Genomic DNA, 13,803 nt, shown 5'->3' with positions numbered 1-13,803 from the left:
GATACATTAAAGAATATTGTTTTAAATAAACTTAAACCAATTGTTTTGTTTTCTCTGATACAAAATGTTGGTTTGTATACTCTAAAATTATTTCTTCTCTCATGCCGCATGAAATAGTCCAAAAACACTCCGCTTTGTTGAATCCTATACAAGTTCGGTAAAAAAACCCGTAACCTTTCTGCATGTCCAAGCATTCAAGCACACACCCCCATCCCTGCCCTGGGGCCTTTCAAAAACAAACAAACAAACAAAAAAACCTTGTCACCTAAAGTGACTGTAGTAGAGGCATTTGAGAATTTCAGACAGTATCCAAAGAGATATCTGATCTAAACAAATGAAAAAACTGCCACTCCCAATCTTGAGTCAGCATCATGGTTGCTTAAAGCTATGTTAAATAACCTATCCTTTGCGCTCTGAATGTAAGTAGCCATAGTTCTAAAAGTGGTATTGTTTAAAAAAAAAACAAACCACTCCCATTTCAATCCAACGATTATGAAGACTAAATAGGAAAATCAGACAAATCAGAAACAAATCTAACTTATTTTTTGAGACGGAGTTTCACTCTTGTCGCCCAGGCTGGAGTGTAGTGCACTGCAACCTCCGCCTCCAGGGTTTAAGAGATTCTCCTGCCTCAGCTTCCTGAGTAGATGGGATTACAGGCTCACCACCATGCCTGGCTAATTTTTGTATTTTTAGTAGAGATGGGGTTTGACCATGTTGGTCAGGCTGGTCTCAAACTCCTGACCTTACGTGATTCGCCCGCCTCGGCCTCCCAAAGTGCTGGGATTACAGGCATGAGCCACTGTGCCTGGCCCAAATCTAACTTTTAATACCATCACGGTATAAAACAAATATATTTGTACTCTCACTTATTCCACACTCACCTTGTTATACTAGGTTCTCAATCCTTTGGAAATACAAAATGTCTTTAAAGTTCCTTGACACCTATTTTCTATTTAGGGGTACCTTTTACCCCAACTGTTGGAGATTTCTCCAAGTGTCCATACTTTGAACAGAAAAGTCAGAATCCTAGGAATAACCATCTTTAAAGATGCTTTAGAGCCCAGAGTTTTCACTGGTGTTTCCCTGTGCCTTTGCATGTTTATCTAGAATTCCAGAGGCCTAAAATAAGGACCTAGAGCTATTCTAGGACATGCACTGCTTGGTTCACTGCTTCATTAACCTGCCCTAGTTTAGCAAAAAACTTGCCAGCCCTCCTTCCATGAAAGTATTCACTCAGCTACTTTAACGGGGAATGTTAACAGTAATCTCACTCAAGTTTTTCAAAAGATTTTCTATTCTCCCTGTGGCCTTTACATCAGGAACATATACGGGCAGGAAAAGGGAGGCAGCAACCTCTATGCTAGTTTTTGGAGAGAAACTATGGTATGAAAAGACTGCAAGTCCATGTGCTTTTTAAAAAGAAAAGGTCAAAGATACATACCTGTTTCATCCTTGCTGCAGCTCTATTTGAAAACAGAATCGACCTCTCCTTTTGGAAGCAGCATGGGCACATTTCAAGGGCTCGACTGTAAGAACTTTCAGCTTCTATATAATCTGAGGATGATAAGATAAAGGATGAGTGGTCATTATGATTTTATTCCTGATACTACTATATTCCGCAGGATCTCAGAAGCACTGTTTTCCATTCATAGGATGAAGGTTTCGAGTTAAAAGATGGTCATAGTGTATTAAGTCCGGGGCAGTAAAAATCACTTCCTCCTTTCTTCTCTCTTTAAAGGAACAGTGCTCACTTGTGCCAACCTCACAGACTGTGCTTGGTGAACTGACAGCTGAACATGCTGTCAGCGACAAGCCCTCAATACTCAGGAGTCCTGGCATTCCCTCAATATTCAGTTTTCATTTGGCTGGGCAATTCAGAAAGGAGTTTTCAAAGGAGGTTAGAGACCTAGAGAGAGGAAAGAGACTAAACTCTGGGATCCATGGCCTGAGATAAAGAAAAAAAGCATATTTGTTTTAATTAAATCTGTTGTGCTTTCATACAGTCAACCTGGCTAAAACGGCATCTGTGAAATGTTTGAAGAGAGACATTTGATAGAGCTAAAAGGAACAATGTAAAAATATTTAAATCAAGACCTTAAAAGAGAAAATGGCAAAAAAGAGAATTATGGTCAGGATACTAACAGAAAATTGCCTATGTACTCCTTTCTCAGGTTTGAAATATTTAATATTAACATACAAAAAATATGCTTTCAAAATTAGAAGTATTTATTCTATTAGAAAAAAATATTAATGATTACTAAACCAGGAAATAGAAGGAAAAAAATTAAAATCTGAAATCAGATAATAGGGTAACTTTTGGGGAAAAAAAGAAAAAAATTAAAAACCTGAAAATAACTGGGGAAAAATCTTAACACGCCTAGATTTCTGACGGATATATACTTTGAGATGTGACAGAAGACTTTTGCTCTAAGATCAACTAGTTACCCCAAATTATCAGAATGAACCCCACCAACTTATTTCTAAGCAAATGTAGAAAATGCAGGACATGAAGAATCTCTCTACTTAAGGCATCCAAAGAAAATGGCACATAAAAGAGCAACCCTTCTGAAGCAGTCTGGAGAATTTAAAAAAAGAAAGAAAGCAGGAACAACCAAAGGACAGGCAGCCCTAGGCTGTACCAGAGCAGTCAGGCCTGCTTTTACAGCCCCACAGCAGGTGAGGAGTGGGGACTCTGTTTTTACAGCAACGCAGCACATAACCTTTTAACATTCCAGGTTAGTGTTTTTCAAAGCAAGACCTCAAGAGTTTCACCCTTGATTCTAGATTAACGGATAGTGGATTACAGAAAGACCATGCATGTGCCAAGAGACAAATGGTAACTTGTCACCATCAGATGAATAATTTGGCCTGTTTAAAAATCCAAAATGCCAAGGTACTGGGAAGCAACATTGTGTTGTGAAGTTTGGTTTTGGGGTTTCTTCAAATGTTCTTTGGGATTTCTTCACAGACTCTGTAACAGGATGAGGAGTCAAGATGACCAGATTATCAGTGCTGAAAGTTATCTTACCTCCTTTCTTAAACTGTTCATTTCCCTCCTCCTTTAGTCTAGTGCTCTCTTCTCTTCTTTTCTGAAAGAGATCGGAGAATTACATAATTTCTCAATATTATTATACGTGAACAAAAAGGTGAGCTTTCTTTACACACAAGCCTATTTAATAAGCAACAGTCTGACTTTTGAGAACTGGATCAGTTTCACCAAAACCTTGTACAGTGTTAGAGGAAAAAAAACACATGACCATCGGGCTAATTATCAATTTGATTCTTGATGTTTAAAACAAAAAAATGTAGGTTTTCTTGGCATGTCTTTTGCTTTCTATGTTTCTGGCTTTTGCATGGAATGATAATTATAGTATCACTTAATTTCTACTTACTCAGAAATGAAACTAAATAACATACCCACTGTTGTACATACCAGTGTAAATTCAAATTCTAGCTTCCAGTACTTACTAGTTATGTGACCTTGGACAAGTTTCAGAATCTTTCTGAGCATTAGTCTCTTCATTTCAAAAATGAAGCTTTTAATAGTATTATGGAATACTGTTTAATGGATTAATGTAATAATATATGTAAAGCTGCTGATACAGTGACTAGCAAATAAGGGCTCAATAAAAAATAAGCTATTATTTTCTGTGAAATAAGTACTTTAATCCTTATAGATATAAGACCCCTTCATGGTCTGTGTCATGAAGGAGACACAGTATGCTAGGAGAGCACATTTGCGGGGACAAGCCATGTCTGTAGGGTTAGGGCAGTATACTGTTAGCAGGTTAACACAGGAAAATGTGAAGAAACCTAAATAAATTAGTCTGTCTTTTCTTAGCTTATTCAAACAACACAGAAACTCGCACAGATGGCCAAAAACTCATCAAATACAAAGGCTGAGAGAATATTTTCCTGCAAAGCCAAGTAGACACCCGCTGAGTGTGCGCACTTTCTTCTAGAACATCTTAACAATATAACTGGCACAAGCCAAACCAGAAGAGTCTGCCTGCCTGCCACCTTTCGACAGTGCTTTAAAATAAAAACAACAAAACCCCCCAAAAGAGAGAATCCCCCCAAAGTCCCCCCCTTTTTATTTTTTAAAGAGACAGGGTCTCTCTATGTTGCCCAGGCTAGAGTACAGTGGCTATTCACAGATGTGATCAACACACACTATAACCTTGAACTCTTGGGCTCAAGTGATCCTCCTGCCTCAGCTTCCTGAGTAGGTGGGACTATAGGTGCACACCACTGTGCTGAGTTCTTTCTTCCTTCTTGAAGCTTCTGACTAAGTAATCTCAAAGGGAGGAAATACAGTTTGAGCAGGGTATTTCATGCACAAGAGAAGCCTGGAACCTAAACAACTGTTCTTTTTAGCATTAGGAACTGATATGGTCTGTGTCCCTACCCAAATATCCCCACAGGTTGAGGGACGGACCCTGGATCATGGCGGGGTTCTCCCATGTTGTTCTCATGATAGTGAGTTCACTCTCATGAGAACTGATGGTTTTCAAGTACCACACTTTAAAACCATCAGCTTCCCCTTCACTTTCCTCCATGATTGTAAGTTTCGTGAGGCCTCTGCAGACATGTGGAACTGTGAGTCAATTCAACCTCTTTTGTTTATAAATCACCCAGTCTCAGGCAATTCTTAATAGCAGTGTGAAAACGGACTAATATAGGAACCAAAGTAAAAATATTCTTTCTCTGGAAAAGATTTGTCAATATGCTATTGATGAGACCGGGTATTTCCCAAATGTCTTATTATTACACTGCGGATTAAACACAGCACTTGACGAATCTCAATGAAGAAACTAAAAGGTAAGTATAGAGTGAATCCAATTTTTATGATAGGTACTATGTGCCAGACACATAGCAGATACACATAAAAATTCATTTTAAGATATAATGTATCTGAGGGAAGGGCTATTCTAAAGGAATTCAGAAAAAAATAAAATATAAGAACATGGCCATATTTACCTAGTACTACCCATAAGAAAGATGCTTGGATTGTAATGATCTCTACTGTATTGATTAGGGTTATTGGATACAAGCAAAAGACTATCTTAAGCAAAAAACTTTAGGGGGCAGGCTTACTGGAAAGACATCAGCATTCACAGAATCAATGAGAGGCTTAAAGAATAGGCTTAGAAAGCAGGTAGAGCTCGGCCGGGCACGGTGGCTCACGCCTGTAATTCCAGTACTTTGGGAGGCTAAGGTGGGCGGATCATGAGGTCAAGGGGTCGAGACCATTCTGGCCAACATGGTGAAACCCCGTCTCTACTAAAAATACCAAAAAGAAAAAAAAAAAAAAAAAGTAGCTGGATGTGGTGGTGCGTGCCTGTAGTCTCAGCTACTCAGGAAGCTGAGGTAGGAGAATTGCTTGAACCTGGGAGGCGGAAGTTGGAGTGAGCCAAAGTTGTGCCACTGCACTCCAGCCTGGCGACAGAGTGAGACTCGTCTCAAAAAAAAAAAAAAAAAAAAAGAAAGCAGGTAGAACTCAAGGAGGCTTTGTTAAGAAGCAGAAACAGAATGCATGAGTGTCTTTTAGTGAAAGACTTGCCAGGACAGGGCTGCGATGGTAGCAAATCAACTCTAACCATTCCATTTTCTTTGCTTCACTCAATCTAGATTCAAGGTCTTGGTCAGAAGCATCTAATATACCAAGCATCGATCACAAGCCTTGGTTGTCGGAGCATGAAGTGAGAGACATGGGGTACTGCCACTCAATAAGATCACAACACAAGATAATTCCTCCAAATAGGAAGGGGTATTGGATGTTGGCAAGCAAAGACAACATAACAAATTCAGTTAACAGTTATTTAAGAAACAAATTCTTCATAGAGGGGTTAAATCATCAAGTCACTAGAGCTTAATGCCCATCCTTTAGGAGTTTTCAATTTCTTTAGCATTAACTGTAAATCTTAAGCTACTTCATGATCTATAATCTTCTCTTCAGAGCCAACTCATTAGGAATCTTCTATGAACACAGATGAATCAATCAGACTGCCAGATCAGGCTCTTGTGAAGTAAGTGTGTATGTGTGTATTCATGTTTTAGGAGACCAATCATTCTTTGGGAAATTTATAACATCAAGTTCCCAATGGGCAAAGCCAAGACCCAAGTATTCAGAAAGGAATTAGTGCTGAGGGCCAGCCAGCCAGCCTGAGAAATACTCACCGTGTCTTTATTTTTATTTTCAGAGACAGGGTCTCCTTCTGTTGTCCAGGCTGGAGTGCAGTGGCACCATAAGAGTTTACCGTAACCTTGAACTCCTGGGCTCAAGCAATCCTTCTGAGTAGCTGGGACTATAAGCAAGCACCACTGCCTGCCCCTAGGTAATTTTTTTCTGTTTTTAGTAGACATGGGGTCTCACTGTGTTGGCCAGGTTGGTCTTAAACTCCTGGGCTCAAGCAGTCTTCTCACATCAGCCTCCCAGTGTGTTGGGATTATAGGTGTGAGCCAGTGTGCCCAGCCCTCACCTTGTCTTTCTAACTTGAAGGACTGAAAGTTGACCTAGCCAAGCGAAAGGCTCCAGAATGTAATTCTGGGGTTATTATTATTATTATTTTTTTGAGACAGACTCTCACTCCATCACCCAGTCTAGAATGCAGTGGTATGATCTTGGCTCACTGCAACCTCCACCTCCCAGGTTCAAGTGATTCTCGTGCCTCAGCCTCCTGAGTAGCTGAGTTTACAGGCATGTGCTACCACACCTGCCTAATTTTTTATATTTTTAGTAGAGATGGGGTTTCACCATGTTGCCCAGGCTGGTCTTAAACTCCAGGCCTCAAGTGACTTGCCTGCCTCGGCCTCCCAAAGTTCCAGGATTATAGGTGTGAGCTGAGGTCAATTACTCTAAGTAAGGTATCCCATTGTTTCAACTGATAACTCACAACCCAATGGCCCACTGAGTAGTAAACACTGAAAAAGAACTGCTGCTTCCCTCTCCACAGACTGTGCAAATTAAGAGTAATGCAATTATCAGTATCATGCTGAACATCTCCTTGGAAACAGCTAAAAATAGCACTTTGAGGAGCAAGTTGAACTATTTCCCAGCTGTGCCGAGACTGAATTGATGATCCCAGTACAAAGACTGGAGTTTTTTTCTGCTGAATATATTCTTTCTCCAAAGGATGACAGGCATACAGTACAATATTACTGGAATCCGAGGCTAGATATGATAAATAGTGTACGGGTCTTCCTTAGCGAGCTAGGTGCCAGAAGCACTCACACATACGTGAGCTGGCAGTGCTGATATTCTGCAGCACTATCAGGGGAGTCTTTCCAGGTTCTGTTCTATGAACAGAAGCTTCTAATGTGGTTAAAGCCCTTACATACCTCCACAATGCCTCTTAACACATTCCAGAGAGGCCTCACAGGGAAATATCTGATCTTGAATTATACTTTTATAGAAATGGAAACCAAAGAAATTTTATAAGGCCCTTTACTCAGTACTTTCTTCTCCATCACTGAAAACTTAGGGGGAAATAGTGACATTATCCTGCATTGTAAATGATCACAGGAACTGCCAAGGAAAGTCCCAAACAGACAATGCTCTCAATGAATGGAGCTTATTTGAAAAGTTACTACCACAACTGTAAACTTCTCAACTTGGTATTCAAAATTCATTACAACCTACACCAGTACAGCGCTTCACTGCTGAAAATCTGCTGTCACATACATTAGCTCATTTGTTTTTCAAGATAATTTTGAGAGGTGGACATGGAGGTCTTGACTCATTTTACAGATGAGAAAAATCAAGGTTCAGAAATCTCTTGTTCACACTACATCAAGCTTCTGTTCCAACCAACTCAACCTATGCAATACAAGTCCTCTTTGCTAGACAGTCTGATCTCACTATTGTCTCTCAAAGCTTACCATGCTTTTCCCTCATCCCATTTGTTTGCTTATGTGTCCCCCATGTCCTTCCATGGAGTATCTCTTTCATATTCTCCTCCCAACTCTCTCACACCAAATTTTCTGTAGTTTTCAAAGTCTAGTACAAACCATAGCTCCTCCCTGGGGCCACCTTTTACTTCTTTTCCCACATTATCTTTCTTTGAATGCAGACTATACACACTGCTTTTAATTTTGTAATTCAATTCTGCCTTAGAGATTGTTTTAAATTATGAACACAACAAAAGCACTGCAAAAAATATGGAGTGTTACTTAATGCTTAAATGGTTTCATGTGTTGTAGAAGCTTTTTGGCCCTCAGACCTGGGCAGAAGAGTCTCTCGTCAAGGGCCCCCTCTTGTGGGCCCCACCCATATCCCATACGGCCCTTTTAAACTATGCTCCAGGTAACTGAGTTCTCTAGGATTTCAAGTTCAAGCCTCCCTAGCCCACTTCCAGAATCTGCGTGGGTATTTTACCTGGGTTTATTTAACTTTGTTGCAGGTTTACGTAATATTCTGGGTGTAGTATTCTGTACTTTGCCTACCCTAGATCTGGCCATATCTCCAAGAAGTCCTAGGCCAATTTTTACTTACTTACTTACTTATTTAAAGGCAGGGTCTCGCTTTGCCACCTAGGCTAAAGAGATCATGGCTCACTGCAGCCTCAACCTCCTGGGCTCAAGCAATCCTCCCACCTCAGTTTCCTCAGGATCTAGGACCATAGGTGCATACCACCACGTCTGGCTTTTTTTTTTTTTTTTTTTTTTTTGTAGAGATGGCGGGGTGGGGGTCTCACTATGTTGCCTAGACTAGTCTTAAACTCCTGGGCTCAAGTGATCCTCCCACTAGAGCCTTACAAGGTGCTGAGATTACAGGTGTGAGTCACCCCATTCAGCTGAGTGCTGGATTCTTTTAGTGTGGAACAGTGTTTAGAAACAAAGATCTGGTGTCAGTGTGTTCACTGTTACCAGGGTGTTACTGCTTTTAGGCCCTCTCAGTGAAGAAACCCAGGAAATACATCTTAAACAAAATGAAACCCTTATGAGTCCAAAGAACACATACAAGTGAAATCCAACAACACAGGGTTCTTCCTCACATTCCTCCACAGTGAAAACTCTGGTTCTCAGAAGAGTGACTTTATTAATTTGCTCTATCCTACAATAAACAAGAGTTCCAAAATTACTATACAAATATCATTACCAACAATGAACCTACTATGTAAAGTTCAAGGTTTTGTTGCAGTCAGAGTCTGTGTCCAAAGTTAATGGAATTATCTTTTCTATATAATCAATTCATGATTGTTATGTAATTTGTTTCTGTTTACAGTCAATTTTAAGGCTTGTTTTTTTTCTCATCCTTTCTGATTTAATTTTATTTTTTGAAAATAAAAAAAATTATTTACACAGTTCAAAAATAGGTGGAATTTCTGATGTGGTGAAGTAAGGAGGTTGTCAAAATCCTTTTCCTTGAAGCCAACTGTAAAACTGGACAGGCCAGGGGCAGTAGCTCACACCTGTAATCCCAGTACTTTGGGAGGTCGAGGTGGGTGAACTGCCCGAATCAGGAGTTTGGACCATTCTGGGCAACATGGTGAAACCCTGTTTCTAGCAAAAAGCCAAAAAAGTTAGCCATGTGTGGTGGTGCGCACCTGTGGTTTCAGCTACTCTGGAGGCTGAGGTGGGAGGATCGCCTGAGCCCAGGAAGTTGAGGCCATGATTGTGCCACTGCACTACAGCCTAGGCCAGAGAGTGTGGCTTTGCTTCAAAAAATAAAAAGAATAAGTAAACTTGAAATTGTATTGGAAGAAATTATCCAAGCTGAAGAATGAAAACAAAAAGACTGAAGAAAAATGAACAGGACCCTCTTGACATGAATGGAAGACCCAGAAGAAGGGAAGAAAGAGAACAGAACAAATGTTTGAAGAAATAAAGGCTGATAACTTTAAAATTTTGATGAAAAATGTTAATCTAAAGATCCAAGAAGCTCATCTCAGTGAACCTCAAGTAGACTAGAAAGATCTACATCTGAGGACACCACTGTGTCAAGAGTGATGAGAGATAAAGAGAAAATAAAGCCAAGAGAAAAATGATAAAAGGCAACAAGACTATTAATTTCTGACATCTCACCAGAAACAGTGGAGGGCAGAAGGCAGTGTAATGATATATTTAAAATGGTGAACCAGAAAAATTTTCAAGACAGATTATACATTTAACAAAACTACCTCAAGATGAAGGCAAAATAAAGACTTTCACAATGAACAAAGGGAATTTACTGCTGTGAAACCTGCCTCACAAAACATATTAAAGTCCTTCAGGCTGGAGGAAATGACAGTAGATGGTCACTCAAAACCACAGGAGGAAATGAAGAACACCAGAAATGGTAAGCAGATATAAGACTCTAATGTTATTTTCTCTCTTCTTTAATTTCTTTAAAAGACAAAAGATTATAAAATGACACTCAGTGGTTAGGTTTACAACATATATTGATATAATGTACATGACAATGATAGTTCAAAGTGGAGGACAGGAAATGGAGCTATGCTAAAGCAAAGCTTCTATCAATACAGTTCACTGAAAATAAGTAGTATTAAACTAAAGTAGGGCTGGGCACAGTGGCTCCCGCCAGTAATCTCAGCACTTTGGGAGGCCAAGGCAGGTGGATCGCTTGAACTCAGGAGTGTGAGAACAGTTTAGGCAACGGCAAAACTCCATCTCTACAAAAAATACAAAAATTAGCTGGGCATGGTGGTGTGCACCTGTAGTCCAGATACTCAGGAGGCTGAGGTGGGAGGATCACTTGAGCCCAGGGAGGTGGAGGCCACAGTGATCCATGATTGCGGCCACTGTACTCCAGCCTGGGCAACAGAGTGAGACCCTGTCTCAAAAACAAAAACAAAAACAAAAAAATTCCGGAAAACTAAAGTAGACTATAAAAAGATGTGCATTACAATTCCTACAGCAACCATTAAGAAAATAGCTAAAAGTAAACAGTTAATAAAATCCAAAGTATTATAATAGCATGCACAAAATATTATCTAATACAAAAAGAGGCAGTAAAAAAGAAACAGGAATAAAGAATACATGAGACTTGTAAAAGACAAATGACTAATGTAAATCCAACCATATAAATAAGCAGATTAAATATGAATGGACTAAACAACTCAAAGAGCAGAGATTATCACACTGGATTTAACAAGATTCAATCATATGCTGACTATAAGATGCATACTTTACATTCAAAGACATACACAGTTTGAAAGTAAAAGTATAAAAAAAGATACTGTGTAAACAGCAACCTTAAGAGAAGTAGCTGAAGTGCTATCAGACAAAATAGGCTTTAAGACAAGATATATTACTGGAGACCAAAAAAGGGGATATTTCATAATGGTAAAAAGGTCAACAAATTGGGAAAATATAACAATTATAGGTGTATACGTATCTAACAGCAGAACCATAAAAACATAAAGGAAAAACTGAATTCAGAGGAGAAACAGACAATCCAACACTAGTTGAAGATTTCAATACCCCAATATCAGAAATTGCTTAAACAACCAGAGGTACAATACACACGGAAAAACATACAGAAATGTACCACTTAGTACACTGTTGCAAAATATACATTCACAAAACTACTATACAAATTAAGATAGAGAGCACTGCCAGAACCTCAGAAGCTTCCAGTGTACTCCTTTCTAAATTCTCTCACCCCGACATCCCTAGCCAAACAACTTTTCTTCATAACTTGAAGGAGTTAAATAATTGAGGTTGTCATACTTCTATAACATTGTGGAATGTACGCTTGCAACCTTTAGAAAACCAAGTATCTAAAAATGATTTTTAAGAGATCTTCTATGCTCTATTCTAGACCTGAAATATTTTATGGTCTATGTTCATTGAATTTTGACTTAATAGCTATAGTTAATAGTTCCTGATTGCGCTTGTCTGCTAGTCATTTAATCCTTATGATCCCATTTTATGCCAAGTTAAATGATAGAGCTAGGACAGATGTAACATTTCCAAGTTAATGTTTTTAGGTGAGGTGGTGCACACCTTAGTCCCAAGTACTTGAGGGACTGAGGTGGGAGAATCGCTTGAGCCCAGGAGTTGCATTGGCAACGAAGCTAGACCCTGTCTTTTAAACAAAACAAAGCAAAACAAAACAAAACAACAAAGTTCATGCTCTTAACCACAAGACCATACTGTCTTCCACAGGTGTGGAAATAAAGAATTGTTTGCAGGAAATAGAACTGAGTAACGCACAGAAACTGCTGCAAAAAGGTGAACACACAGAACTTATATGCTTCATAGTTCTAAAGAAAAAGTCACTTGTAATTCCCTTGGTGTCAAGAACTAGGGCATTTGAAAAGAGGATGACACTGCTCCAAAACATGTTATTTAGTTCCAGAGTTCTGATCTATAGTCATTTTGAGACCTATGTTAAAAATAAATCTCACTGGGTGTGGTAGCCTATACCTGTAATCTCAGCACTTCAGGAGGCCAAGGAGTGTGGACTGCTTGAGCTCAAGAGTTTGAGACCAGCGTGGGCAACATGGCAAAACCCCGTCTCTATTGAAAAACAAAAATTAGGCTGGGTGCAGTGGCTCACACCTGTAATCCCAGCACTTTGGGAGGCCAAGGCAGGTGGATCGCCTGAGGTCTGGAATTTGAGACCAGCCTGGCCAACGTGATCAAACCCCGACTCTATAAAAAATATAAAAATTAGCCAGGTGCGGTGGCGGGTGCCTGTAATCCCAGCTACTTGGGAGGCTGAGGCAGGAGAATCACCTGAACCTGGGAGGCAGAGGTTGCAGTGGGCTGAGATTGCACCATTGCACTTCAGCCTGGGTGACACAGTAAGACTTCGTCTCAAAACAAACAAAACAAAACAATAAATAAATAAAAATACAAAAATTAGCTGGGCATGGGGGCTCATGCCTGCAGTCCCAGCTACTCTGGAGACTGAGGTGGGAATATCACTGGAGCCCAGGAAGTCGAGGCTACAGTGGAATTATGGAATCATGCCACTGCACTCCAGCCTGGGGGACAGAGCAAGACCTGGTCTCAAAAAACAAAGCAAAACAAAACAAAAACAACCCTTTCCTCACTGAATCAAGGGCTTGGACCACAGGACTTAGGTTGTTCTATTATTATTATTATTACTTTTGAGGTGCTAGGATCACTTGAGCACATGAGTTCAAGATCAACCTGGGCAACAAAGCAAAACCCCATGTCCTAAAAAAAAAAAAAAAAAGAAAAAAAAAATTAGCTGGGTGTGACAGCAAGTGTCTGCAGTCCCAGCTATGAGGGAGGCTGAGGCAGGAGGATCACTTGAGTCCAGGAGTTTGAGGCTGCAGTAAGCTATGATCATGCCACTGTGCTCCAGCTTGGGCTATTCTAGTCTCTCTTAAAAAAAAAAAAAAAAAGAAAAAAAAAGACACAGGAACTATCATCAACTAGAGAAAACTAAGGCGACACGAAAACTAAATGCAATGGGTCCTGGAACAGAAAAGATGACGTTCATGGAAAATGTGATGAAATCTGAATAAGGTCTGTAGTTTATAGCATTGTAATAATGTTTATTTCCTGGTTTTGATAACTTCACTATAGCTATGTAAGCTGTTAAAACTAGGGGAAGCTGGAATCTGTTTTTTGCTACTTTCTAAAAAATGTTATTTCAAAAATAAAAAGTTAAAATAGAACTCTTCACCTGGGAAATAATTTTTGTCTTTCAAGAGCTAAATACAGCCTCCAGTAAGGACTTGAAACTCCTACCTCAGTAATGACAGTTTTTCAACAAACTTACAGCACATAATGTGCAGGCACTGTGCTAATGTACACAGCACAGAGAAGGCTCCACCCATTGCTCCCCGACACTTACATGCCAACCAGAGTATACTGATA

At 39.7% G+C, this 13,803-nt stretch overlaps 1 protein-coding gene across 2 annotated transcripts in view; it reads right to left on the bottom strand.

Moving 5' to 3' along the window:
• Nucleotides 1-13,803, bottom strand: part of TTC1 (tetratricopeptide repeat domain 1) — a 57,991-nt gene that overhangs the window by 28,597 nt on the left and 15,591 nt on the right. For both annotated transcript variants that reach the window (XM_025388236.1, XM_025388237.1), the window contains exons 3-4: nt 3,032-3,092; nt 1,445-1,557 (exon numbers count right to left, since the gene is read on the bottom strand). In XM_025388236.1, the coding sequence (XP_025244021.1) occupies nt 1,445-1,557; nt 3,032-3,092 (174 nt within the window). The remainder of the gene's footprint in view (nt 1-1,444; nt 1,558-3,031; nt 3,093-13,803) is intronic.

This window comes from Theropithecus gelada, chromosome 6, assembly GCF_003255815.1.
Source record: "Theropithecus gelada isolate Dixy chromosome 6, Tgel_1.0, whole genome shotgun sequence".
In the NCBI taxonomy this organism is placed as follows: domain Eukaryota; kingdom Metazoa; phylum Chordata; class Mammalia; order Primates; family Cercopithecidae; genus Theropithecus; species Theropithecus gelada.
Note: the sequence above shows the minus strand (reverse complement) of the source record. Positions and strands in the feature narration are given on the sequence as shown.